The 27,527-nt window shown below is 57.6% G+C and overlaps 2 protein-coding genes across 5 annotated transcripts in view; one reads left to right on the top strand and one right to left on the bottom strand.

Moving 5' to 3' along the window:
* Nucleotides 1-27,527, top strand: part of DTX1 (deltex E3 ubiquitin ligase 1) — a 72,531-nt gene that overhangs the window by 3,248 nt on the left and 41,756 nt on the right. For 2 of the 4 annotated variants that reach the window (XR_008312449.1, XM_053279312.1), the window contains exon 1: nt 27,205-27,511. The exons of the other annotated variants lie outside the window; for them this stretch is intronic. The gene's annotated coding sequence lies outside the window, so the exon portion shown is untranslated. Of the gene's footprint in view, nt 1-27,204; nt 27,512-27,527 lie in introns of those variants that run through there. 4 annotated transcript variants of the gene reach the window in all.
* On the bottom strand, nt 373-23,156 carry LOC128337859 (phosphatidylethanolamine-binding protein 1-like). The gene is made up of 4 exons (XM_053279318.1): nt 22,690-23,156; nt 6,551-6,660; nt 5,403-5,503; nt 373-2,303 (listed from the first exon to the last, which is right to left on the bottom strand). The coding sequence occupies exons 1-4, from the start codon at nt 22,825-22,827 to the stop codon at nt 2,083-2,085; spliced, it is 570 nt and encodes a 189-aa protein (XP_053135293.1). The 5' UTR covers nt 22,828-23,156; the 3' UTR covers nt 373-2,082.

Raw genomic sequence — 27,527 nt, 5'->3', positions numbered from 1 at the left:
CTGGAGCTTTGCCTTCTGCCCGCATCCGGATTTGCAGTGGAGTGGTACCCGCCCCCTTCGGTGCCTGTGGCACTTTCTTATGGGGTTGCAGCCCAGCCATTGAGCTAAACTGCCAAAGCAAGAGGCAGCGGAGAATCAAGGCTGCCTAGAAGAGGCTAATTATTGGCCCCTTAGTTCTAAAACCAAGACGGCCAACCGATGAGCCGTGGGTCAGATCTGGACCCCACTCCAGGTCATTTTATTGCGCCGATCCACCACCGGCAGGCAGGCAAGATCTGGTTTATTCAGGGTTTGAAAACAAACTCCTCCTCCGGTGAGTTGGGCTACAAGTGGCCTGTTGTCAGGGGCTCCTTAACAAACACACCACATATGTTATATGTTATACAATGCAAATTATGCCCTCCTTTATTAAAATTAATGAAAACATTTGTCTCATTGCCAAGTCAACAATAAACAGAATTTTAGAGACGGCGACCAGGGTTGGAAAAATGTTAACAAGCCTGCTCGAGGTATTAAATCTGTTATAAACAAAAAGGAATGCTCTGGATGTTGTGTTTCTTAGCTGAAGTTTTATAGAGGCAGATGTCACCATTTTTAGCCGTTTTAATCACAAATTTCAAAAATTCACCAAAAGTCAGGGGATTGATTAATTCTCTTCAAATTCACTGCAGAGACCCCCCAAGTTCCTTCCCCACATGTGTGGCAAGTCTCAAGGTTCTAGGACCAACTGGTGATTTTTGGTGATCCCCTCACACGCACACACCCATTTCCCCATTCACCTCTATGGAGAAAAATCCTATTCCATTTTGCTAATTCTGAAGTATTTCCCAAATTAATTTTGATATATTTTGGAATGAGTTCCAATGTTACCAATTCAATTTAAAAAAATAAAAAAAATCAGATTTGGATTTTACTGATTTTGACTGATTTGGGGCAATTTTGGATAAAACCTGCATTTTTGAATCCGAATTTGCACAGGCCTATAACAGATTCATAGCCAAGGGGAATGAGGGTTGCATACATATCCTTGAGCATGATCTACTGACGTTTTGCTTCAGATATTGTCTCATGGCAGTAGCTTGCATGGTCAAAGTTTGGGGTTTTAGAGAAGCCTGCCGTACGCCCTTGACTTTCCACATGGTCCTCAGCCACTTTTTACATCGGCTATCACAAGACAACTTTTGCATGGTTTGGATTTTTTAATTGAACAAATCTCTTTTTGGAGCAGCACTCTCCCCCCGCTTTCCCACCGAATTGCGCATTTCGTGTCTGGTTGCACTTTAACAGTGAGTGTGGTGTTCAGGGTCACGGAGCTGTAGTGCTGAGTCCCAGGGGTGCGGGTGCTGCAGACCTCTTCTGCACACCGCTGGGGCTTGCTTAGCCCCAGGGCACCGCAGGACAGCTCCGTGATGCTGCACCACAGGCCAGCCAGTACATTAACAAGTGTTGCCTGGATGCACTCAGATTCTTCTGCCCAACTTCCCCAAGCAGGCCGGGCAGGCCTCCTGAGGCTGGGGGGTGATGGGTGGGGCCTGGCTCAGTGGCAGAGCCTGGGTTTTGCATGCCGAAGGTGCCAGGTTCACTCCGTGGCAGCATCTCCAGGTAGGGCTGGGAGAGACGCCTGCCTCTCCCCTCGACTGGAGTGGCTCTCCCCCCCCCCCCCGCCAGGTTGCAGGCAGGGGTCTTTCCCAGCCCAGCCTGGAGATGCTGCGGTCAGGGAGGGTATCTGGGCCCTTGGGCATGCGAGGCAGATGCTCTGCCACTGAGCTTGTGCCCCCTCCCCGAAGGGGAACGTCTCCCGCCCAAATGCAAACCAAGGTGGGCCCTGCTTGGCAAAAGGGTGACAATTCATCCTCGCTACCCCAACACCAGCTGGCCTCTGCTGACCTGGACGGGCCTTAAGCCACTCCAGGGGCAAACCACTGCCTCTGGGTAGGGAAAAGGGCCTGAAGGTGGGCAGGTGCTCCAGGGGCTTCCTTTGGGTGTTGGTGCTGCGAGAAAGGGACCGCGTTGGGTGACTGGCCAGAGGGCCCATTGTCGGGGAGCCAGAATTCCAGGGGACCCCCCCCACACACACACACCCTACTCCTTAACATTCAGCTGCTCATAGATCTTTGGCACGTGGCTGTCCCACTCGGCCTGGTAGCAGGCACCCGCCACAGGGGCCCCCAGCTGGTACTTCTTCCGGAAAGACGAGGAGCAGAAATTCTCCCGCTTGGCAGCCGAGCGGTTATTCAGGATGGGCTCGTTGCAGGTCAGGTGCCCCGGCTGCTCGTAAACCAGCCACACGTAGCGGTGAAGTCCTGCGTGGAGCAAAAACAGGACAGGAGAGTGTTGCCAGCTGAGCGGGGTGGAGGTGTGCGGGCGCCAAGGCGGAAGCGCATGTTGCTCCTCTCTCTCTCCCTCGCCCTCGCCCTCCCCCACCCCGCCCAAGAGCCGCCTTGCCTGCAGGCTGGTCGTTGGTGCCGTTAACCATGCCACTCTGCCGGGCGAATGGCTAGCCTGCAGGCAGTGTGGGCAGAGAGGAGCAATCGAGGAAGCAGAGGCAACGGTGCCCCCGTGGCCACCCCATGCCCCACCCCGGCTCAGTAGGCCCAGCCACAACGGGGTGAACTTTGGCCGAGGCTGAGCTAGTGGCTGCCGTGACCTGGACTCTTGCTCTCCGCCACACGTTGGTGTTTTGCTTTTCCCACCTCCTCCTGGGGGCGACAAGCAGGTTCAGCCGATGCACAATTCCCGCAAGGCTGGACTCACTTGGGACGGGAGTTCTCCACCTCAGGGGCCCCAGCCAGTCTCCTCTGTAGCGGGGATTCCCAGATGTTGTTGACGACAACTCCCAGCCTCCCCAGCTGCAGTGGCCTTTGGTTGAGGATTATGGGAACTGTAGTCCACATCTGGAAAACCCTGTTATAGGGATCATTGCCCCCAGCTGCTGTTGGCCAACGCTTCCCAACGGCCTTTGCCATTGACGGCCCCCGGATGGCAAGAAGATACGAGGAATCTAAGCACGAGGTGCACGCGCTGGCTGAGTGACGCGCTGACGGACACCAGGTCCGCCATCTGGCAATGCAAGCAGCGCCGTGGATGCTGGGACTGAGCTTGGGAGGGCTGGGGAGAGAGAGAGGGAGAGGGACTCCAGCCAGCGGGCAGAGGCAACGAAACTGCCATGACTGGATCCTGTGTGGTTGGGCTGTCAGCTAACCTGTTGACACACCGCCTGATCCTTCACACAAAAGGGCATCCAGGCAGCAAGGGTGTGTCTGCCAAGGCGCAGGCCTGCCCCCTCCGTAGGCATTTGGAGAGTCAGCCAGAACTTGTCCAGGGCTTGCCTTTTAAGTCAACAGTCAAAAGCTCTGCCAGCTTAAGCCCAGTCTTGAGGCTCTGGGAACTGGAGGCTGATGCCTCGACAGGCATGCCCCGTGAGCAGCCAGGCCCCTTGCCCTCCACGCACCCAGGACTTTCCCTTTGGCTTTAAAGCCTGGATCAGGGTGGGAAGGGTGGAGTGCTTGGCACCCGCAAAGGTGTCCCACGGTGCCCTTCGTGACTTCTGAACGACTCTCAGCACATTATCAACCTGACTGAGGATCGCCTTCCTAGACAAGCCTGAACAGTTGACTTCCACCATTTTCATCAATGTTTGACAGAAAGATGACAGCCCTGTCTACAAACGGGAAAATTGGCAGTCAGTTTTAAGTCCTTTTGAACTTGCTGTTCCTGTGGCCATTCCTATCGGACTGCTGTGAAATCAGGCACATTTGCAGGCTGCGTCCAGTAGGTCACACATGCCCAGTTTCGAGGGATGAGTTCCACAGATGTCATATTCATAAGCAAATGGGAGAATGTTTGTTCCCCCTACTCGCTTTACCTAAAGGGGCATATCCTGTGCCCTGTTAATCAGAGGCTTAAATGCCACGCTGAGAAGTCTGGAGAGAGGGGAGGTGTCCTGTGTGGGTCATAAGAATGATGACCCACACTGCAAAGGGTTTTGTGGCAAACTGAAGCCACTGGCAGCAGTTAGCGGAGCTACTCTGAGGACATGGGTGGGTCCTGGGCCCGGCAAAAGGACCCAGGCCCCAGGGACCGAGGAGGAGGAGGAGGAGGAGGAGAGGGCCAAAGGAAGGGCCTAGAAGATGGCGGAGGGGGGAGGAAAACCGGACTTGGGTGAGGAGGAGCTCCAGAAGTGAGCTCCTGCAGTTATGAAAGCGGCACCTTTTGAACGTGGTGATTCTCTTTACCAAGCGGGGGGAGAGCAACTGGCCCTGTCCACCCCCAGCACAGCATCCCTCCAGTGGCTGTTGCTGGGGTCTGTCTTAAGTTTCTTTTTAGATTATGCGCCCTTTGGGGACAGGGAATCCATCTCATTTGTTTATTTCTCTATGCAAACTGCTTTGGAAACTTTTGTTGAAAAGCGGTCTATAAATATTTGTTGTTGTTGTTGTTGTTACGAGCGCCATCTTGGGCTGCAGGGCTTGTGTTGGTTTGCAAGGCTACCCCCCCCTCTTGCTGGGGTCCAAGAGGCCCCCTCAGCACCTCCCCGGCCTCTTCCCCTCCGGGCCCAAGCTGTGGAGCAGGCTTCCATCCCACCGGGAGACAGAGGGCCTTGCCCTGTTGGGGGAGCCCTGGGCTGTCCCGTGGCCTCGGCCAGGGAAGGAGCCCAGACTCTGTCAGGGAGGAGAGCTCCATCTCCACCCCTGGAACCCTGCCGGGACAGGCCTCGGAGGCACACAGCTAATCCCTGGAAGACAAGCCCGGAGGAGGCCCAAGCGGCTCCTCCCTCCTCCCCACCCTTCAGCCAGGTCTCTGCCTGCCTTGCCCAGCCCCGGAGCCCTTGCTTGGCCTCCCCCACCTGTGACACTCCCTCCCTCCCTCCCTCCACACCCTGCCCTGGCCAGCCTCCCATCACTCCAGACAAAGGTGCTCCCCCCTCCCTGCCACTGCTGCCTGGGCCACCCACCATTTGCCAGGGAAGGGAGGGGAGGTTGCCCCCCCCTTGTGCCCCTGCGGCTGCCCACTGAGGCAGAGCTCTGGAAGACCTGGAGAGCTGGTCTGGTGGCCGCAAGCAGGACTGGTCCCCTGAGCTAAGCAGGGTCTGCCCGGGTTGCATTTGAAGGGGAGACTGGAAGTGGGAGCAGCACTGGAAGAGAGTCCCCTCCGCAGGGGATGGAAGAGCATCCAGGTGCCAAGTTCCCTCCCGGGCAGCATCTCCAAGACAGGGCTGAGAGAGACTCCTGCCTGCAGCCTTGGAGAAGCCGCTGCCAGTCCGTGAAGACAATCCTGAGCGCGATGGACCAAGGGTCTGACTCAGTCTATGGCCGCTTCCTCTGTTCCTGTGTGTGTGTTCCTGTGACAAGCTGGAGACCACGAAAGGCAGTCCGATGGCATCTGGGCAAGGGGTTGCCTACCTGTTCCCTTGGCGGGGGCCGAACCAACATAATCGGAGAGGACACATCCGCTGTCCAGGTTGCTGCCTTTCATGTTGACCACCAGGAAATGGTGCCACTCTCTGAAAAGCGGGGGAAGAGAGTCACGCAGAATCCAGCACCCACCTTCCTCCTCCAGGGTCCTTCCCCGCACCCTGGACAGTCACCTCACAGACCTGGGGAGTCCCGCCAGGCCTCTGGCTCCGAGGACTGCGCATCTTGGCACTAACATGAGCCACCCAAGACCCCGGCTGGCACGAGGAGGGAGATTCCTCAGAGCTGCTGCACACTGAGCTGGGAAGCATCACGCAGGCGTTGCCAAACGTGTCCTCTTAATTCCAGTGGAACTTCTCAGGGTCGCTTTCCTTGCATCCCAGCCTCTCTAAACAGCCAGCTTCGCCTCCCTTGGGAGACACCCCCCCCCCCAAACGTTTCTTAGAACTATCCGAGTTGGGGATTTGGAATCCGTCTCTCCCTCCGCCGGCAGAGAGATTCCTGGCACGGATCTCGGCAAGGGCTGGACCCACAGGGAGAGGGCGCGAGAGGACCCACAGCCCTCGTGGAAGCCGCTTCCGTTCCCGCAGTTCACCCCGTCTTCCCAAAATGTCGTGGTTCCTGCAGTACCCGGGTGATGGGCTGTCTGCTGCGTGTTGCACAGTGAAGCACTGCACAGAGCTAGCAAGCATGGCCTTGCACACCTTCATATTCCCCACACCACAGGCAGTCCACCAATGGGGCGGGGTGAGGCTCACCCAGCTGCCCCCCCCCCACTGCCAAGGCTCTCCTGCTGACCGCACGGCCTGGAAGGGCCTTCTTGGGGGCCGGGGATCCCTCCCTCCCCCCCTCCCATCTGCTCCCCCCCCATGAAGCAGCAGAGGGCGGGGAGCGCCCAGAAGTGGTCGTGTGAATCCAGAAGTGCCGGGGGGGGGGGGTCCGGACGTGATGTGTGAGGAGGCCCATGCGGCACTCACTGGCCTTGAACGCGGTGCCTTCAGGGATATGCTCCCAGAATGCAGAATGGCGGCCCAGTTCCTCCTCTGCAACACCAGCCTCCGGCAGAGAAGCTGCCTACACCGGGGGGGGGGGGATCCCAAGAGAAGCCCGACCCACTTCTCCCACTAGTCTCTCACCTGAGCTTTGGGTCCGCCCTGCTAGGAACATCCAGGTCGGTCAGAATCAAGGTGTAGAGCTTCTGGGCGTCAGAGCCGGCCCACTCAAGGGAGGTTGGGCGACTCTGGACCTGGCAGAATTAAAGCCACGCTGTGTTAGAAGGATCATGTCTGTGGGTGTGTGTGTGTGTGTGTGTGTGTGTGTGTGTGTGTGTGTGTGTGTGTGTATCCTGGTCCAACCTGCAGGCTTCCCTCCCCAAGTGGAAGCAGCTGCTTGTGGTCCTCTCTCTCGCCGGGGGACACCCTCCTCCCTCTCTCTCTCCAGGGTCCTGCCCCCCCCCCTCCGTGTTCTGCAGCAGCCCTTGACGCTTCACACACCTTAAGTCCCGGCAGGGCAGAGAGAGGAAGCCAGCAACTTCCCCCCCCCCCGTACTCCCCCGCCCCCCGCAGGGCTTCCCGCTCTTTCATTCCTCGCTCTTGTTCTGGTGAGTCCTTGACGGTCAGGATCCGGCGCAGCCTTCCGCATGCTCAAGGCGGGCACGTGCCTGAGCCAGCTGGATCATGGCCAAGAAGCCTGCGCTTGTCCTGGCTGGCAACCGGCTCCGGAGACAAGCCCCGGCACCTGACCATTCCGCCCCGGGGTGCTCGGCCAGGAGATGGAATGGCGGCTCGTTCTAACGAGCGGGGGGGGGCACCCAAGGAGGTGCAGCTGCCTCTGGATTCTGGCAGCTCGGGTGGCTCCTCTCTCTTCTACGCTGCCTGCAGGCTGGCCATTCGTCAGGTAGAGCTGAGCGGTTAACCATGCAGCTCAGCGCAGCCAACGGCCAGCCTGCAGGCAGCACAGCTCTCCGGCGGGGAGAGAGAGAGAGAGAGGAGCCACTGCCAGGAACCAGAGGCAGCTCTGCCTTCTTTGGCACCCGGCTGGCTGGCGAGGCTGAGCTACTCCTGGGCCACGAGCTTTGAAGGGGATCTACCTCCGCTGTGTTTCTTTTTCGATGGCGAGTCCTTTGAGGACATCTCATTTCCCTGTCTCTGTAAATTGCTGTGTGAACTATGGGAGGAGAGCTGGCCTTGTGGCAGCAAGCATGAATGTCCCCTTTGCTAAGAAGCGTCCTCCCTGGTTTGCATCTGAATGGGAGACTCCATGAGAGATATTCCCTTCTTAGGGGAGGGGGCCGCTCTGGGCAGAGCCCCTGCCTGCTTGCATGCAGAAGGTCCCAAGTTCCCTTCCTGGCAGCATCTCCAAGGGAGGGTTGAGAGAGACTCCTGCCTGCAGCCTCGGAGAATTTGCTACCAGTCTGTGTAGACAAGCCTGAGCGAGATGGGCCAGTGGTCTGACTCAGTATACGGCAGCTTCCTCTGTTCCTAACTTCTTGTTGAAAAGTAGTATTATTAATGATAGATAGATAGAGTTTAGTCAAAGTCATGGTGGAGGAGGAGAGGTCTTTTCTGGCTTTAGTCTCGATCCCCCCCCCCCCCGGGCAATACTAAATGCTTTGACCAGCCAAACTCTGGAGCTGCAGGCAGGGAAGTGGTTCTGGTAGAGTTTGCAACCTTGGGGGACTCCCCGCCTGGTGTTGCTGGGGTGCAACTGCCTTTGGCCTTTCTGGCTGGGGATGACGGGCGCTGTAGTCCAGCAACATCTGGGGAAGCCAGGTTGCAAATCCCTGGGCTAGGAGGTCAGGCCAGAGGCCGCCAGCACAAAAGCCCTGTCTCCGTCGCTCCCAAGACCGCAAGTGACCAGGGAGAGGCCGGCCTGCCTTTGTCCAGAGCTGGGTCAACACTGCCCCTGATTGCCTTTCATAAGGCCTTCGCGGCAGTCCTTGGGGGAAACTGAGGCAGAGCAGCCTTGGGACGCTGTTTCTGGGCAGAGTCCTTCTCCGGCCCTCTGGTTCCCCCAAAGCAGGAGCAGCTGAGGGCATGTCCGAGGAGGGTCAGGGAGACCTGGGTGCAAATCCTACCCCCACCCCCAGCCATGAAGCCCACTGGCTGACCTTGAGCCAAGTGCTCCCTTTCAGTCCACCCTACCTCTCAGGGCTGTTGTGAGGATCAAAGGGGGGAAATGGCGACTTAGGTTACCCAGACTTCCTTGGACAATACAGCAGATACAAAATCCAGCGTTGGAGGCAATAGAAAGGGGTGAGATGTCTAGAACTGGGTGCCTTCCACATGGATTATTTTCTCTCCCCCCCCGCACCCTCCCCCATAACACCTGTGGGTCAGATGGCAAAATCTTGTGTGGGATATTAATGAGGAAGGGACAGACAAGGGCAGACGTTGCTGAACTCTCACCCTGGGGGTTGTAGTTCAGCAGCCTCGGTGGGGGACCACCGGGTGGGAAACCCTGGACTAGGTCACTGATGCCGGGCAGCGAACGGGAAGGAGACGGGCCCCCACCTACTGCCACAGTGGTGAGCCAAAGGCCCTTTGGGTGGGCCGCAGGAGAGAGGCCTGCTTGCCCACCCTGCAGGCGTGAGTGGCTGCCAAGCAGGTGTGCTCAGTGTCTGGGGGAGTGGCTTTGGGTGGGGGGCGGAGCTTCTCCCCACCACCAGCACCCCCCCCACACACACACACACTTTGGAACATGCCTCCAGGTCCCTCCGGACACTCCCAGGGCCCTCCCAACCTCCACAGGAACTTGCAGGATTGGGGCCTTCCTGTGGTGGGGCTGCCCACACACCCGGTTCCCTGTCTCCACTGGAGTCCTGCACCACTTCTGTCCCAACTGGTAATCAACCATCTCATCCCTCAATAACCCTCTTCCTTTCTCTATGTAAACTGTAAGCAAGGAGAAAGGAATAAGGTTCCCCCCCCCCAGTAAAAAACTGCCCAGCAATCTAAAAAGAGCGGCTGATTAGACACCAGCAACACCACTCTTGGACAGGGGCCCTGGGATACTGCACTGGTGGGTCGGCTAGGCCTGGACTGCAAGAAAAACTGCGGCTGCACCCAGCGCATGTGGCAAAAGATCCAGCTTTATTGGTATTCCAGGAGGACCTCCTTGGAGGAAAGAACAAGCACCCCAGAGCCCACAGCCCTCTCGTCGTCTCCGTTTCTTCTCCCCTTTGGCTCTCGTCACCAAGGACATAAATAATCCCCTCTCGTGGGGTGGGCCGTGTGGCCCCCAGCGCAGATGACGGACCAGCGTCCTCCCTCCCGGGTCTTGCGGCAAGGCGCTTGTGCTGCTCCGGGTGGCGTCTGGGTGCAGAAGGTCTCCTGGCGGCTCCTGGATCTTTGGGCAGGTGGTGCCTTCTTTTCTTTTCTTTTCTTCTCTCTCCCCCCTCCCCTGGTCTTCCTCAGGGCTGGGCCTGCAGTCTGGAGAAGAGAGGGGGCTGTTCCTCTAGCTTGAGAGCTGCAGTTCACTCGCAGCGGGCTGGGGGGGCCCCGGAGAGCACAGCCCCGGGTCCTCCTGAGCGCAGGCGTGATCGGTGGGGGTGGGCCCAGCGCCCTCTTCCTCCAAAGGGCTGGCCAGGCGGTAGAAGATCTCCTCATCCGAGTAGCGCCTCCTCCTCCTCCTGTCGGGAGGGACCACCCACTGGGCCCGCTTCTTGCTGGCCACCTCCCGGAGGGCCACCTTCAGGAAGTCGGGGCAGGCCCGGGCCCTCGGCTTGCCTGCCTGGGGGGGCCTCTTCTGGACGGGGTGCCCCACGCAGGGGCGCAGGAGGTCCCTCTTGGCCCTCCGGAAGGAGAGGACGCCATCCCGCACCCGCCGGTTGAAGTACCAGGAGACCAGGGGGCAGGTCTGCAGGTAGCTGCTCCTCGGGAAGCGGATGTTGCACAGGTTCCTCTCGGGCTTGGAGGGAGGCAGCTTCTTGCGTGCGGCCGGGCCTTTCCGCGGCCGCCTCTGCCTTCTGCTCCTCTGGCGCATGGAGTGGCCCTTCCGGCCTCTCCGGACGGCGGCCATGGCTTGAACCTCTGGATGTCCTTCTCCTCCTTCCCCTCCGGCTCAGCTCCGGTGTCCCCCTGCAAAGGCTGGGGACCTCCCTCCGGCAGGGCTCTTATGTAGTGGCAGCCATGCAAATGAGGGGCTGGCTCCGAGCCCTGCCATTGGCTGGGTGGAACAATGGCCCGAGGGCAGAGCCAATAATGCCCGGCTGTGGGATGTCCCTTCCTGGTGGGAAGGTCTGTGGTGCTCACTCCAGGTAACCTCAAGCCCCCCCCCCCCGCAGGTGTCAGTGGGGGAAGGTGCTTGGAGTCACTTTTCCCTTGAGACCATCAGACCTGAAAGTGCAGAGAAGAATCCTTTCTCTGGATGGTGCCCATGCTTTGTTTCCTTGGCAGGTTATTTTTGAGTATAAAAGCTGCTTCCAGTTAAAAGGCATTGCTTATTTCGCGTCTTTGTGGAACTCTTGCTTTTCCTCTGCTCGCCATCAGCATCCTTAGCACTTCCAAAATCTACCAGCCATTCAGTTCAAGGTCTTCCCATTGTACTTTCCCCACTGCACTCCATTTCAGCATGGCCTGCATGAACTCCTCTGCAAAATCTGCCCTTTTCCACATGGGTGGTTCACTTTATCTAAGGAAAGTAAAGAGGTGGAATCTTCCAAGCTTAAAAATCTGCTGTTGCTAACAACTCAAGTGATGATAATAAATAAGAACGAAAGAAGAAAGACAAACGAAAGAGGAGGAGGCGCTGCCAAACAGTGCCCCCAAATCAATCCCAACCCAGGGACAGGACCCCAAAGGACCCCACGGTCGATGTTATCCTCAGGGTCACACTCCAACTGTCCCTCTCCCCGCGCAGGCCATCCTCCAGGGATGTAGGAGGAGTGTGTGGACATCTTCTGAATGCAGGCACAGCCTACTCAGAGTAGGGCTAGAGAGCGAAGCAGCAGCTTTGGGGGAAAGCTGGTCTGGAGCAGAGATGGCGGAAGGAGAACACGCCAGGCCTCTCGGCTCCCCTCAGCACTCCTCTGAGGAGAGATTGGGTGGCTGCTGGAGTGTGGGTGTGTATTTTGCAGACAAAGTCACCATTTATGCACACTGTTCCTAAACCGCGACCATTTCCTGGGCTGGTTCCCAAGTGCCAAAAGGAGCTCCAGAAGCAGCCCTGATCTGATGTGGCAGATCCCGTGCGTGCTTTTGGAGCAGGCATCCCTACAGGGAGTGGGAGGGCGGCGGAGGCTGCCGAGTGTCAGGCCAGCCACGGCTCTGCTCTGGAACTCTCTTCCTGTGCAGGGGCTGGAGTTAAGCCAGGCCGAGCCTGCCTAGACGCAGGCAAGGGCTCTAGCAGATTTCGCTTCCGTTGGACTTCTCTGCAAAAGTCTGTGTGCACAGAGAAGGCTTTTATAACCAAGAAGATCTGCGAAGGGAGAGAGACAGAGAAGGGACTCTTCTATCAGAGACGGTTGTGCCGGAGAGGCTGGAAGGCAGCTGTTTGCTTTTGAGAAGTTTGGTTCTGATTGTGCGTTCCAGAGTCCGTAAAGAGAAGAATGCAGAAGTCTCTCCCCAGCTTATTCCTCCCTTTCTGTGGCTTATTCAAATCAGGTTTCGATTCATAACAAAGAGCTTCATAAAGGCATGACGCATCTATTTGTGTTTGCTTTGCTCCATGGTAGCTGGCACAAGACTCCCACAAATCTCACACGCACACACCCGCTTGCTGGGAACTCCCACCCTTAAACCGCACATTAAGTCCCTTGAGATCAAACCAAAGTCATGTCATATATCAGTATTCGGAAGCACCCGTGTGGTGTGTGCATGGCTGGGGCATAATGTAGACCCTGGAAAGTTTTAATCCCTATTTTGCGTATTTTTATACATTTGGTTTTTCTAAAGCAAAACGGTTGGCCGCTGCTGTGAAACAGGATGTCATCCAGATCAGGGGGTCCCAAATGCGGGTGCCTGGATCTTGCTAGACTACAGGTCCCCACATCCTGGCCGGGGGGGGGGGAGGTGGAGGCGGCAGCAGCCCAGCCGAGGAGAGGGGGAAATGGGGGGCCGGGAGAATGTCAAGGTGGGGGCCTGGGAGCGGGGAGAGAGACTGCTTCACGCGGTGCATTAATTTTGTGTGTGTGTGTGAGAGAGAGAGAGAGAGAGAGAGAGTTCTGTGCCCACACTGCCTTGACACTGCCGCCCAGAACAAAACTCTTTCTGCTCACTGGTGATCAAACTTAGAGTGGACTCTGGTGCCAGGGCTGCCAAGTCACGATCCGGGCACACAAATGGCCCATGCGCATGCAGAGCGGCCTCCCAAATGGCTGCTGTGCGATCAGAGGGGCCCAGCTGGGACACCAAGGGGAGGCTGCCGGGGGGAGGGGGAACCACCGGAGACCCCTCCCCCCATAGCTGCAGCAGTCCGTCGTCCCCCCCCCCCGGCCACAAAATGCCTCAGTGGCAGTAAGTCCACCTTTAAAAATAAAACAAACATCCCCGACACCCCCGAACTGGCCCAGGGGGGTTGGCTCGACCTTGACCCCAGGCCTGGTTCGGCTTGAGGGCGAGCCCTCGAACTGAGCTGGTTTGATTTGCACTTCCCTCCCACAAGCCTTGGCTTTTGTGCCGAGCTTGTGAGCCTCCTAGAAGGGATCCGCCTGTTAGTGGAATCTGGAGGCTGAATGAGAGGGAGCCGATTCAGTTCTTGGAAACAGAGAAAAGGCAAACAAACCAAACTGATTCAGGTGGAAATCACAGCAAGCTCCCCTTGCGCGACTGCCCTCCTTGCTAGATTTGGTGTCAGAGAAGAATCCCCCCCCCGCCGCCCAGGTTAGATTGGCTAGTGACCCTGGAGATCTGTTTCCGTTCCAAGCTGCAAGTGGCGTGGCCTGCCCAAAGGAACCATCTGGAGTGTGTTACGGAATAATCCTTTGCTTGCAGTCACAACTGGGGTGTGGAGGGCCTCTTCCTCGCAGAGCGAGCCAAGCGTTTGGTTTCACTTGCCTGCTGGTGACGGGGTGCCTCTCTTCAGCACTGGGATGGAGTTGCCGGACATGGTTCTGCTTTAAAGCCATTAGGTCAGAGCCAAGACCCCCCAGCCCAGCCCAGCCTCCCTTCTCCCCCCACCCCACACGGTGGCCCACCAGATACTTCCAGGATGCCCTCAAGGCAAGAGCCCTCCCCAGCGGTTTCCCTTCTCAGCAGCTGGGATCCAGAGAGATGCCACGGCTGCTCCTGAACACAGAAGCTCCAAAGCGCCATCAGGGCCACAGCCAGAGAGAGACCTCCCTCCACCACCACCACCACCATGACTTTGCCTAAACATTATTAATCATATATTATGTTTCATTGTTGTTTTATTATTACTACTTTTCAACAAGAAGTTCTCAACGCAGCTTACAGAGAGGGAGAGAAAGAAGATGTCCCCAAAGCGTAGGCGTAGGGTCCGTTGGGCCAGGGAGGGCAAATGTCCCTGGGTCACGGGGCCCACAAGCAGAGGCTTCCTGCCATCTGGGGGGCTGCCCCACCACTGCCACCCTGCTGCCAATATTTCTCACATTCACGCTGAACAATTAGAGCCCGGGGAATGCGCACATGCACACGCTCCCTTGCTCTCCTGCAGCAGTGGGGAGGGAGGGGGCTGCCAGAAGCTCTTTCTGTTTGGAGGACGGAGCCGCGCAGGGCAGGGTCAGGGCTGCTCTTCCCTCCTCCCTTCTGAATGGAAGCGCTGTTGGGTAAAGCGCCCTTGGAGTCCCCCTCTCTGGACATCACAGTGGAGAGGAGGGAGAGGCAAGGAGGTTGCCCCGCCCCCTTGCGCCTGGGGTCAGACAGGGGGCGTGGCCTGGGGTGCACGCGGTGGGGGCCCCTTCTTGCTCTTTGTCCCCAGGCCCATGGATGTTGTTCCAGTACGGAGGCATTGGCTCGAGGCAATCTGGACCACACCGGGGATCGAGTGCATGGGCTCTGGCCTGCCCTGGCGGTCATTACCGGGATGGGGTTGAGACCAGTTCTGATCACGACGGCCGTGCACAGCCCCGCCCGAAACCCCGAAACCCATCCACCCCCCGTTGTGCACCTATACTGGGAACCAGCCCGGGAAGCAGAGTAGGGGCACAGACTCCCTGTTTTCATGCAAGGGTGGCGTGGAGCTTGTGTGGAGTTCTGTTTCTGTTCCATAGCTGCTCGTCCTGTGCCAAAGCAGGCAGCTTGGCTGTCTCCTCCCTCTCTCTCTCTCTCCCTCTCCCGCCCCACCCAAAAGCTGCACTGCTTGCAGGCTGGCCATTCATCAGGTACAGCTGAACAGTTAACCGCACATCTCTACCTGATGAATGGACAGCCTGCTCTCATCTGAGGGGAGAGAGAGAGGAGCAAACCCCCCCCCCCAGCTCATCAGGACAGGCTGCGACTGTGTCTATTTATTTTTTAGACTTATGAGTGGCTTTCCTGGCTGTTGGTTGTTGGTTTGTTTTTTAAAAAAGGGTGTTTCAGGAGGCGAAGTATTCTTGAAACCAGGACTCAGCCCTTGCAAGGGTGCCCAAGAAGTGGGCCAGGCAGGCCTCTGCATCCCCAGCACTGGACCCTGAAGTGGAGGCCCCACAGCCGGGCATTATTGGGTCTCCCCTTGGGCCATTGTTCCACCCAGCCAATGGCAGGGCTCGGAGCCAGCCCCTCATTTGCATGGCTGCCACTGTATAAGAGCCCTGCCCGGAGGGAGGTCCCCAGCCTTTGCAGGGGGACACCGGAGCTGAGCCGGAGGGGAAGGAGGAGAAGGGGAACGACAGGTTCAAGCCATGGCTGCTGTCCGGAGAGGCCGGAAGGGCTACTTTCTGCGCAAGAGGAGTAGGGAGCAAAGCAGGCTGCGGAAGAGCCCGATCCGGAGAAGGAAGCTGCTGCCCAGGCCACGGAGGAGCCCCCGGGGGGTCCTGAGGCTCCCAAGCCCAGGCTCCTCAACCAAGTGCCCCCTCATGTCCTGGAGCTTCGGCAGGTGGATGCAGAGCCAGGTCTTCTTGCCCCGGAAGGCCAGGCACGCTGCCGGTCCCTCCAGGGGAGACCCCTCCCGCAAGATGCTCCTCCGGAAGCACAGGGAGAAGCAGCAGCGCATCGTCCGCACCTGCACGGATTTTCTGAAAAATGCACACAAGGCGGTGGCGGGGAAGAAACGCCCCAAGTGGGCGGCTGCTTCTGCCAAAGGGAGAAGGCGTTACTCGGACGAGGAGATCTTCTACCGGCTGGCCAGTTTTCCAAAAGACAACTGTGCCGCCGCCGTCTCAGGCCCCGCCTGCTCCTCTGCAGCACCCCCGCCCCCCACGGCAGGTGAGCTGCAACAGGTGCCTTGCTAGAGGCACAGCCCCCCCCCTTCTCCGACCAGGAAGCGGAGGCCTAAGGAAGACCTGGGAGAAGAGAGGACGAGAAGCCCCCGCCTGCCAAAGATCCAAGAGCCTTGAGGAGACCACCTGCACCCTGGTGCCAGTCCTGAAACCTGGGCAGTCCAACACGGGGTGGGGGGGACGGACACACACACACACAGAAAAGACTCTCCGCCTGCCCTGCGCTTCACGAACAACGCACTCACCTGGAAGGAAGGAAGGAAGGGTGCCTCATCTCTGAACCTCAGGGAAAGGAAATTAGGGTATCTATTTCCTTGGTAACAAGAGACAAAGAGAAATTGATCCCCACGGCAGTAAAAGAGAGGATTGTTGCATCCAAGGTGTTTCTGCCAAGGAGTTTGCCATGAAATTCTAATAAAGCTGGATCTTTGGCAATGCATGTGGGTAACCAATGAACTAATAGCCACTTGTGCGGTAGGTTGTAGCAGCAAGAAAGACACTGAGCTTCCTTGTATGGGGAGGAGTCAATGCTTGGAACATTTTCCCCAGAAGGCTCCAATCCTACACACACTTACTGGAGAGTAAACCCCATTGATTGCAATGGGATGCACTTCTGAGTAAACACATAGGGTTACACTGTTGATTAAAGTAACTCAGCAGCAGCAGCATGGAGGCTCTTGCTTCCCCTTCCAGTCAGCAACTGAGGTCATAAACACTTAGCTAGTCACCTAATGGCACAGTGGGGAAATGCGGGGACTAGCAAACCAGAGGTGGCCGGTTCGAATCCTTTCTGGTACCTGTGTAGGGCAGCAGCGATAGAGGAAGATGCTGAAAGGCATAATCGCATACTGCACGGGGCTCTGTGGGCGCCATAGGTCGAGACCGACTCGAGGGCACACCCTACCTTAGCTGGTGAGAACTGGGCCCTGGAAGGGCGAAACTCACCGCTGGTGTAACGCCAGTCAGGGCTGCAGGCCCCATGGTTCAGAAAGGACTCCCTTAGGCAAGCCAGGGTCCCCCTGGCCATGGCCTCCACCCTGGAATGGGTCCTGGTCTGCCTTCTGTTGGAGATGCATCTCCTGAGGGCATGGACTCTGAGCACCAGCAGGACTATTGACCACGAGGGGCCAGTAAGGGCATTTCCCTTCTGACCATGCTTTCCCTACTCTGATTCCCCTGACTGACAGTCTCAGGTTTCATTCTCTCTCCTGGAGAGACAAGACTTTCTTCTAACTCCCTTCCCTCTTCCTGTATGTAGCTAGCAGCAAGGCACATAGGCCTTATCTATCTCCCAGATGGACTTCCCAAGTGAACTACTTTATTTGAGCCCCATGTCTCCAGACAGTATTAATTAGCAGTGCTTCTTCCTTGCCTGTGCTCTTTCGCTGTAGCTGGGGCAGAGAAAGAAATCTCCCAAGCGCTCTAGCAGCTGAGAGGACAGTTGTTAGGATTACTAGAGAGCAGGGTGTAGTAACCAGTCTCCTCTCTAAAGAGTTAATCGGAAGTGAACCCTTGTCTTGACTGACAGGGTGGTGACCTACAGAGATGGCCCAATCAGTCCAGCAGGGGGTGGGTGGGAACTAGAGAGCTGTTGCTGGGAATTCTGGGAACAAGAAAGGAAGCTCTGTGCTGGAGGAGCAAAGGGGGACATGTGGCAATGGAGTTTGTGGCAACAGGATGACTGCAGCACTTGGGAGATAGAACTGCAGGGGCTTGATTCTCAACAGGAGTTTGGCGAGTTCAAGGGAAAAGGAAGCCAAGGCTAGTGGCTTCGGAAGTTTAGGGCAGGAGAAAGTGGTTTAGTAAGAGAGTGTGTTGAAATAAGATACATTAGCCTATGCCCACCCTACCTAAGGTGTTGCAAAAGGCTCTATAAACATTTAAGCGTGCATTAAGACAACCTGTTTTTATAATCCTACTAAGTATTCTTAACTGTATTTAAAAGCTGAGAAAGCCTCAGACAGAAGCAGTCTGTAGTAATTGAATAATTTTACAAGCCTCTCTGAGTTGGTTCTTAACTTAGGAAAAGGGGGGCAAAGGGGACTCTTCTGGTGCAAACATGTCCTCAGTTTTCTCACCACGGGTAGGCTTACACGTGAAAGGTTTTTGTACTTGTCCAAGAGCCAAATTAAGAGGGTTTTTTTCTTTTCTTTCTGGGTTAGCCCACCCCAAGCCCAGAGAGTTTCTGTAGATAAAAGGGGTGGTGGAGGCAGTATTTTGAACCTACCGATAATACAGGATAGTTTTAGGAGGAGCTTAGCCAGGCAGCTCAGCAGGGATGATTCAGCATTTATTTCCCTCACATGGGCTTACTCTGAGACAAAGGCTGTAATCTGCTACACAGAGGTAGGCAACTTGTGCTCTCCAGCTGTTGTGGAACTACAACTCTCATCATCGCCAGCCACATTCATTGGGTGGTTCCCATGGGCTGTGCTTCCTGCAGAAGAAGCCTTCCCAGCAGCAGGCATGTGATGAACTGATGCACCAGAGATGACCTCAGTGGGATGCCACAGTTTCACCTGTATTGCATCGTCCAGTGAATAACCCGACTGGCCCACACTTGTTTCCAAGAGTATAAGGGTCAAATTTTAAACTGCTGCATCTCAGCCACTTTACCTCAGCTCTGCACTGAAGGTGCGGGGTATTGGGGAGGCGTCCCGTAGTGGATGCCTGCAAACTTTCAGGCAGATTGGGCAGACAGTTTAGTTATCACGGTAAAATTGGGCAGATGTGTTCAGGATTTATAATGGTAGAATGCTGAAACAACTCCCTATCTTAATTATACTGACACTACGGCTGTGACATATGGAAAGGTTCTTTGGTAGGAGTCCCCTCTGCAGTTAGGATACATTTTCTTTTCTAGTGAAAATCTGCTGATCTTGTTCAGTATTATTTTAAGGGTACTGTTTTTATTATATATTATGTTAAGGGTACAAGAAGTGTATTGATGTGATGATTAATCAATCATCTGTTAAGCATTGTTTGACAGAAGTAACTATCCATGCTTCTCCAGATTAATGGCATCACAGGCCTCATTAATCAGGCCTGTACAATAATCGGGCAGGTACAAATCTTCAAACTCAAAGAACACCATCCTCACTTTGGTAGCACAGGTATCCCACCCCACCCGCTACACAACAACACAGAGTTATCAGGGGATATTTTAATTCTGCTCACTTGGGCAACCCTTCATTCAGCCCAACAGAGCGATCAGGATCCAAACTCTAAAATTTGCAAAGTTCTGTTTTGATTGAAGTTCTGAAAATTACCTACCAAAGAATAATATCAATTATGTGAGCTCAAACCACAAGATAGAACTTCCTCATGTTGAATGCCAAATTTTGTGTAACCCCATGAACTAAAATGAAGTCACATTTTTTCCAAAAACACACAATGAAATTAAATTAGTGGATTCAGTAATAGTGGCATTTTGACCCCACCTTTCAAGCAAAACTGTCTCAAAGTAGTTTATAAGGAGAAAGGAATAAGGTTCCCCCCCCCCAGTCAAAAACGGCCCAGCAATCTAAAAAGAGCGGCTGATTAGACACCAGCAACACCACTCTTGGACAGGGGCCCTGGGATACTGCACTGGTGGGCCGGATAGGCCTGGACTGCAAGAAAAACTGCGGCTGCACCCAGCGCATGTGGCAAAAGATCCAGCTTTAGTGGTATTCCAGGAGGACCTCCTTGGAGGAAAGAACAAGCACCCCAGAGCCCACAGCCCTCTCGTCGTCTCCGTTTCTTCTCCCCTTTGGCTCTCGTCACCAAGGACATAAATAATCCCCTCTCGTGGGGTGGGCCGTGTGGCCCCCAGCGCAGATGACGGACCAGCGTCCTCCCTCCCGGGTCTTGCGGCAAGGCGCTTGTGCTGCTCCGGGTGGCGTCTGGGTGCAGAAGGTCTCCTGGCGGCTCCTGGATCTTTGGGCAGGTGGTGCCTTCTTTTCTTTTCTTTTCTTCTCTCTCCCCCCTCCCCTGGTCTTCCTCAGGGCTGGGCCTGCAGTCTGGAGAAGAGAGGGGGCTGTTCCTCTAGCTTGAGAGCTGCAGTTCACTCGCAGCGGGCTGGGGGGGCCCCGGAGAGCACAGCCCCGGGTCCTCCTGAGCGCAGGCGTGATCGGTGGGGGTGGGCCCAGCGCCCTCTTCCTCCAAAGGGCTGGCCAGGCGGTAGAAGATCTCCTCATCCGAGTAGCGCCTCCTCCTCCTCCTGTCGGGAGGGACCACCCACTGGGCCCGCTTCTTGCTGGCCACCTCCCGGAGGGCCACCTTCAGGAAGTCGGGGCAGGCCCGGGCCCTCGGCTTGCCTGCCTGGGGGGGCCTCTTCTGGATGGGGTGCCCCACGCAGGGGCGCAGGAGGTCCCTCTTGGCCCTCCGGAAGGAGAGGACGCCATCCCGCACCCGCCGGTTGAAGTACCAGGAGACCAGGGGGCAGGTCTGCAGGTAGCTGCTCCTCGGGAAGCGGATGTTGCACAGGTTCCTCTCGGGCTTGGAGGGAGGCAGCTTCTTGCGTGCGGCCGGGCCTTTCCGCGGCCGCCTCTGCCTTCTGCTCCTCTGGCGCATGGAGTGGCCCTTCCGGCCTCTCCGGACGGCGGCCATGGCTTGAACCTCTGGATGTCCTTCTCCTCCTTCCCCTCCGGCTCAGCTCCGGTGTCCCCCTGCAAAGGCTGGGGACCTCCCTCCGGCAGGGCTCTTATGTAGTGGCAGCCATGCAAATGAGGGGCTGGCTCCGAGCCCTGCCATTGGCTGGGTGGAACAATGGCCCGAGGGCAGAGCCAATAATGCCCGGCTGTGGGGCCTCCACTTCAGGGTCCAGTGGTGGGGATGGAGAGGCCTTCCTGGCCCACTTCTAGGGCACACTCCAGATTGCCATGGAAGGTTCTTGGTTTCAAGAATGCCTAGCCTAGTCCTGAAATGACTCTTCTGTTTTTAAATGGAAAAGCAGCTTTCAAATAATAAATAAATAAATAAATAAATAGAAACAATAGCAGCTCATCCTGATGAGCTGGAAGGGCATCAGAGGAAGTGCAGCTGCCTCTGCTTCCTGGCAGCAGTTCCTGGCAGCAGCAACCGGCTCCTCTCTCTCCTGCCTGAGAGCTGTGCTGCCTGCAGGCTGGCCATTCATTAGGTAGAGCTGCGCGATTCCATGCCTTGTCGGCATGTCTGCAGCCCCTCCCCAGTGGAGGGGCTGCAGCTGGACACCCCTGTCCTGTAGCTTCAGGGCATGGCCATTCCCTCCCCAGTAATGCATCAGGAATTTCAATTTATTGCATTGTTATGTGACAATGGGGACAGCAACCAGCCCCAGAACTGACCATGAAGACACTGAAGTGGTGGATAGCTTCTGCCTTTTAGGATCAACCATCAACAGTCAAGGATCCAGCAGTCAAGAAATACACTGCAGACTAGCACTTGGTAGGGTTGCAATGAAGGCCTTGGAAAGGATATTCAGATGCCATGAAGTGTCTATACCTAAAAAGATTAGAAGCGTTCGGAAGATGGTTTTCCCCGTGACACTCTATGGATGCGAAAGCTGGACTTTGAAGAAGCAAGATAGAAAAAGCATCAATGCTTTTGAACTTTGGTGCTGGAGAAGACTTTTGAGGAGACCATGGCCAGCCAGGAAAACAAACAAGTGGATCATAGAACAAATCAATCCAGAATTTCCACTCGAGGCACAAATGACCAGGCTCAAACTATCATATATGATGCAAAGACCCAGCTCCCTTGAGAAGTCCGTAATGCTGGGGAAAGTGGAAGGCAAGAGAAGAAGAGGATGACCAGAAGCAACGTGGATGGACTCGATGAGGACAGCAATGGATAGCAATAGCAATAGCACTTACATTTATATACCGCTCTATAGCGGGAGCTCTCTAAGCGGTTTACAATGATTTTAGCATATTGCCCCCAACATTCTGGGTACTCATTTTACCGACCTCGGAAGGATGGAAGGCTGAGTCAACCTTGAGCCCCTGGTCAGGATCGAACTTGTAACCTTCTGGTTACAGGGCGGCAGTTTTACCACTGCGCCACCAGGGGCTCTAGGATGCACCACGGAGAGGCCTTCAAGGCCAAGTGGAAGACAGATCAGCCTGGAGAGAATCGATCTCTCTATGTGGTCGCTAAGAGTGGACACCGACCTGTCGGCACTTAATCAATCGCTCTGGGTTGTAGCTATAATTGAGCAGATGGATTCTAAGAACCTCCCCCCCCCCACTCTCCCCCTCCCTCTTTTAATCATTATCTCCCTCACTCCAAGGGACTGCCCGGGAGAGGGGCGAACACAGGCCCCTCTACTGTATGTCCCTAGTTGGTTATGCTGCCCCAAATAAGTGTCTTGTGACCATTTACAGAGCAAACGGTTTTGTGGGGATGCGTCTCCTCGGCAGTGCAGCATGTAACTGACCCAGCAAAGCCATTTTGCATTAACAGTAATAAAGCAGCCTCCCCGCAGCACCTTCTGGTGCCAAGCGGAGCACATCCCAGGACTTGAAGGGGCGGGGTGGTTTGCGCAGCCGGGGCTCTCCAGAGGTAGCCGGGAAGTGCGACGCTGCTGGGCACAGCCAGCCTCTTCCAAACCGAAAATGCCGTTTTTAATACTTGAAGGCATTTTCCCCGCGGCCGTGCAGGAGGGAAGCAAGAGGCAGTTTGGAGTGTGGAGGGTGTCAGCGGCGCCCGTCCTTGGGCCGCCCCCTCGGCGGGAGGGGGGGCACTGCTGGAGGGCCGCGGCGGCGGCGGCGGGGAGCGCGGCTCGGCGCCAGGGGCAGCCGGAGGTGCGCCGGGGTCGTTCGGGAGCCCGGGCCTCGAGGCCTGTGGAGGGGCCCTCCGCCGGCTCTGCTGGGTGAGCCGCACACCACGCGGGAGGGGCAGCCTCTAGAGAACCCCCAAGGCCCGGGCGAAGCGGGGCACCTCTGGCGGCGGCGGCGGCGGCGGCAGCCCGGGGCAAAGCGAGTCGGCGCTCCCTACCTGGGTCGGGGTGAGCAGCTGGCCCAGCCCGGCCAGCTCCAGGGCGCCGCCGTAGTGCACCCGCAGGAGCTGCGCCGGCTTCTCGTCAGCTTCGCCGAGGCTCAGCGGCGGCCCGTCCCACGCGCTCAGAGTCAGCATCCTCCTGCTCGGGGCGGCAGCAGCAGCGGCAGCGAGCGCGGACTGGCGGCGGGCAAGAGGAGGAGGAGGAGAGTCCCGTCGGGCTGGGAGCCGCCTCCGCGTCCATCCCTCCGAGGCGGGGAAGCGGCGCTCCCTCTTGGCCCGCTGCCCGCGGCTCTCGGACGGGGCAGGAGGAAAACCGACCCGCCAGCGCCGCCTGCCTGCTGCGATGATGGGCGAGCTGGCGCGGGGCGTGAAGGGCCCCGACGGAGCCGGCTTGGCTTGGCTTGGCCTGGCAGGGAGCGGGGCGGGGGCGGCCGCCGGCCTCTCTTCCAGGCTCGGGTGGGCTTGGCTGAGCTTCCCGATCGCGGGGGGCTCGCCGGGCTCCCTGAGGCGCTTCCATCCCTCCCCTCTGCCGCGGAGAGCAGCAGCAGCAGGTGCCACCGAGCGAGCTTCTGCGTCTCTTCTCTAACCGCGGTGAGCCACTTTGGCTCCTAGAAAGACACTTGCTTTGAATTGGGGGCGGGGGAGGGAGATCATGCTCCCCCCCTTGCTTTCCTTTCCTTATTAGTGGCAATCACTGGCTGGATCTGGGCCGGAGGCTCTTCCCACTGGCGGAAAAGAAGGGACAAATGGCACCCTGCGAGGGGCCGACAATTTAGTGGAACCTCCACCTCCAGGAGCAGAGCTCTGAAAGGATCACAAGCCTTGGCCCCTGCCCCTTCATACCTTACGCTGAATGAATGTTCAGCAGTACAGTCCTAGCTGCAGAGGGGCACTTAGGTAATTTGGGAGCCTGGACCGAAAGGCCTTTTAGGAGCCCACCCACCCCCCAGCAAGTTGAGCATCATCCCTAGCTCGTACACACACACACAGTATTTTCCACACGTGAGTTCTTGAGGGCACAAACAGCAACTGAACTCACAAGAAGGTAAGAATTGAAAACAGGTATATTTCTGCAAATATGCATGAGCAGGAACATTTCAGCGCACAACAACTGTCCCACACCACCCAGGACAGACTCAAGAGGATTGGGGGGGGGCCCTCGGGGTGTGTGGAGGCCCTGGACTTTGGCCCAGAAGTCAGAGCACCTCTGCCCGCTGTATCCTGCATTTGCGGGGCCTGTGTCCAGGTTCCATTTCTAAAGGGACGCAGGTGCAGTCATAAGAACAGCCCTGCTGCTGGGTCAGGCCCAAGACTATTGAGTCCAGCATCCTGTTTCCCACACAGTGGCCCACCAGATGGCCCTGGGGAGCCCCCAGGCAAGAGGGGAGGGCAGGCCCTCTCATCTCCTGCTGCTGCTGCTGTGGCTCCCCTGCCACTGGGGTCCGGAGGCATCTTGTCGCCTCTGAGGCTGGAGGTGGCCCACAGCCACCAGCCTAGGCGCCACTGATGGACCTGTCCTCCCTGCGTGTGTCTAGCCCCTTTTCAAGCCATCCCAGCTGGTGGCTGTCACCACATCTTGTGGCAGAGAATTCCATAAGTGAATTGCGCACAGTGTGAACAAGTCCTTCCTTTTGTTGGTCCTTAATTATTTCCTGCTCTTCAGTCATTCACACAGAAATGGGTGTGTGCACACAAAAGTGAGCCCTGTCTAGGCTCTCTGGCAATGCAACTGGTTGCGGGAGGGAGAGATGTCTGGAGGTGATGAATGAATGAAAAGGAGAGCTGGTCTGGTGGTAGCCGGCAGGACTGGTCCCCTTAGCTGAGCAGGGTCTGCCTGGATTGCATAGGAATGGGAGACTAGAAGTGTGAGCAGCACTGGAAGAGATTCCCCTCCGCAGGGGATGGAGCCGCTCTGGGAAGAACATCAGAAGGTTTTCCCAGTCCCCTCCCTGGCAGCATCTCCAACGAGATAGGGCTGGCAGAGAGACTCCTGCCTGCCGCCTGGGAGAAGCCTGTGAAGACAATCCTGAGCTAGACAGACCAATGGTCTGACTCAGTATATGGCAGCTGCTGCCTCAGTTCCTATGCACAAGCCTGTTTCTGACCACCTGGGCACCCCGCGGTGGCGCTTGCCCAGATGCAGAGCAGCATCCCTCCTCGCACTGATGATGTGGGTCCAGCAGAGGGTGCTGCAAAGCCACCAGTGCTCCCGGCCTCCCTAGGCCTGGCTTGCAGCCCGCCGCTCCCTTTGTCCCTGGAAGTGGCTGCTGGTCTTCTGGGGAGCCCCCTCTTGGGGGCAGAGCCGCCTCCTTGTCCTGTGAGAAGGGCAAGGAAGGCCCTCCCCGGCGGCAGTTCCAGCACCCAATTCTGGCAGCTCTGCTCCAAGCGCTGCCTGGTTCATCTGGGCTCTGGCTCACACCTCTGCAAACGGGGGGGGTGGTGGTTTTTCTCTCCAGGGGTTGGGGAGCTTTGCCCATAAACATGCCGTCCCCCCTCTGACGTTTGTCAGCAGGGCCCCACCCCCTCCCCCGGTGGGCCTGAGCCTCTGCAGGCCAGCCGCCTCCTCCTGGGGCTCGGGGGCCATGAAGCCCAGCCGCCTGCCCAGCAGCCTCTGCAGGGGTCAAGATCAGGGGCGTAACTACCATTAGGCAAGGGGAGGTGGCTGCCTGGGGGCCCCCATGCCTCGAGGGGGCCCCCAGAGGCAAGTCACATGTGAAGTGAGTGTGTGTGTATCAGCAAGGGGCCCATTTTAAAATTTTGTCTCTGGGCCCACTCCAGCCTCGTTACGCCCCTGGTCAAGATGGATGGCAGGGTGCCTCCAGAGAGGCTTGAGGGGGAGGAGCAGAGGTCCGGGTGGGGGGAGATCATGGGAAGCAAGGCTGGAAGGAGGAGGAGTGGGGCCAGGAGGCGGGCAGTCTGCGTCCTGTGCTGGATACGCACCGTGGTGTGGCCCGGGGGGGGGTGCCTCCCCACTTCCAGGAGAGCATTCCTCAGGTGGGGCTTGGGCCCGCCTCCAGCTGCCGGCCACATTTCCCATCAGAGGTCCTTCAGCCCCCTCCAGTTGCACAGATGCTTGACAAACAAGCAGAAGGTTGCTGGTTCACATCCCCCCCCCCCCGCTGCTCCTATATCGGTGACATAGGCAGGTGCTGAAAGGCATCATCATCATCATCATCATCATCTCATGCCATGGCCAACCCCTCCGGTATGCTGCCCAAGGCAACCACAGGGCTTTTCTGTGGGCGCCAGGCAGGGGCGTAACTATGATAGGGCAAGGGGAGACAGTTGTCTGGGGCCCCACTGCCTTGAGGGCCCCCCCAGAGGGAAGTCACATGACTGACTCCCCCAGCCGTGCACCCACCTGAGTTTCCCTCAGTTGTATTCATCCTCCGAAATTGATGTGGGTGTTAAGCCCGGGAGCGACCAGAACCGCATCTCTTTCTCTAGTACCATTAAATGACTGGCATCGTCCACAATTTACAAAACCTTTTAAAAAATAATTTAGGATGATGTTCTATTGTGGCACATAGGATATAGATATAGATAGATAGAAATTCTACTCTGCTTTTGGTTACCACTATTCAGCCTCATTTAAGACTTCTTTACTTCATGAGCTGAGCTTCAGTGACCGGGGGCCCATTTTAAAATCTTGTCTCTGGGCCCCCTCCCGCCTTGCTACGCCTCTGGCGCCAGGAGTCCCCTTTACGTGCCTAGAGGTGCCTGTACACGCTTGGTGTGTGAATGCCAGGACTGTGTGCTTTCCAAAAGGGAAGCTGGCGCCGCGGGCCCCCTGCTCGAGGGCCGGGGGCAGGTCGGGCAGATTCCGCTGTCTATGCGCCGCCTGCCTGCCTGCCTGCCTGCCTGCCGGGTCTGCATCACTCTCTGCCCGCTGAGTGTGCACTGCACGCACTGGACCCAGCCGGGCCAGGCGGGGGGTGAAGAACCAGCACCCTAACTAAGCACGCGGGCGGCTCAGAGCAGCAGCACCTCTTTACAGAGGTGGGGCGGGGGCGGGCGCTGCTCCTCGGCTGCTCCGGGCCACTTGCGGTCTGGCGGGGCCGGCCGCCCTGCCTGCCTGCCTGCCTGCCTGCTAGCCGGGAGGAGACCCTGCCGCTGCTGCTGCTGCTGCTTCTGGCCAGGCACGAGGGAGCCGGGCGGCCAGCCTGCCGCTGCCGCGAAGGAGGCGGCTGCCTTCCTCCACCGAGGTGAATCCCGCCTGGACTGCAGCTGCGCAGCACGTCTCGCTGCGTTCCGTGGGGCTCCCTGCTCGCGGCAAAACACACGCGCCGCTTCGCCGGCTCCAAGGCTGCCTCCGGAGGCTTCAGCGTAGGCGGGGGGCAGCTGTCGGCCGGACCCACCGCGGTGGCGAGCCCTGCCTGCCTCGAGAGTGTGCGGCCAGTGTGCCTTCTGCTCGGGCTGCAAAGGGCCGAGTGCCGCCTTCGCGAAACCCCACCGGCCCCCCACTCCCGCCAGCCACAAGCCGCTTCTTCTGGGCAGCGAGCGAGCTCGGAGAGGCAGCCGGCCCGCTCTGCACATGCTCAGAGGAGGCGGGCTCTGTCTGGCTGGGCGGTGGAGGAGGGAGGCTCGCTCGCGCTGGGTCCCCCCCCCCGCGGCGGGGTGGGGGCGGGCAGCAGAGGCCCCCGAGCCGTGGTGGGCTGGCGCCGGGCTGCTGCAGCTGCTGGTCGCCTCCAGGGGTGGGGCGAGGAGGTTCCCCCCCCCCGCCCCGGGCTGCATTCAATCAGCAGCCTGCCTGCGCCACCGGAGCTCCGGAGCAGCAGCAGCAGCAGCAGCAGCAGGGTCTGCGCCGGGGTCCTCCTGGGTAGGTGTCGTGAGTG

This window comes from Hemicordylus capensis, chromosome 15 (genome assembly GCF_027244095.1).
Source record: "Hemicordylus capensis ecotype Gifberg chromosome 15, rHemCap1.1.pri, whole genome shotgun sequence".
NCBI classification, from domain to species: Eukaryota; Metazoa; Chordata; class Lepidosauria; order Squamata; family Cordylidae; genus Hemicordylus; species Hemicordylus capensis.
This window is presented reverse-complemented; position numbering and strand designations above follow the sequence as displayed.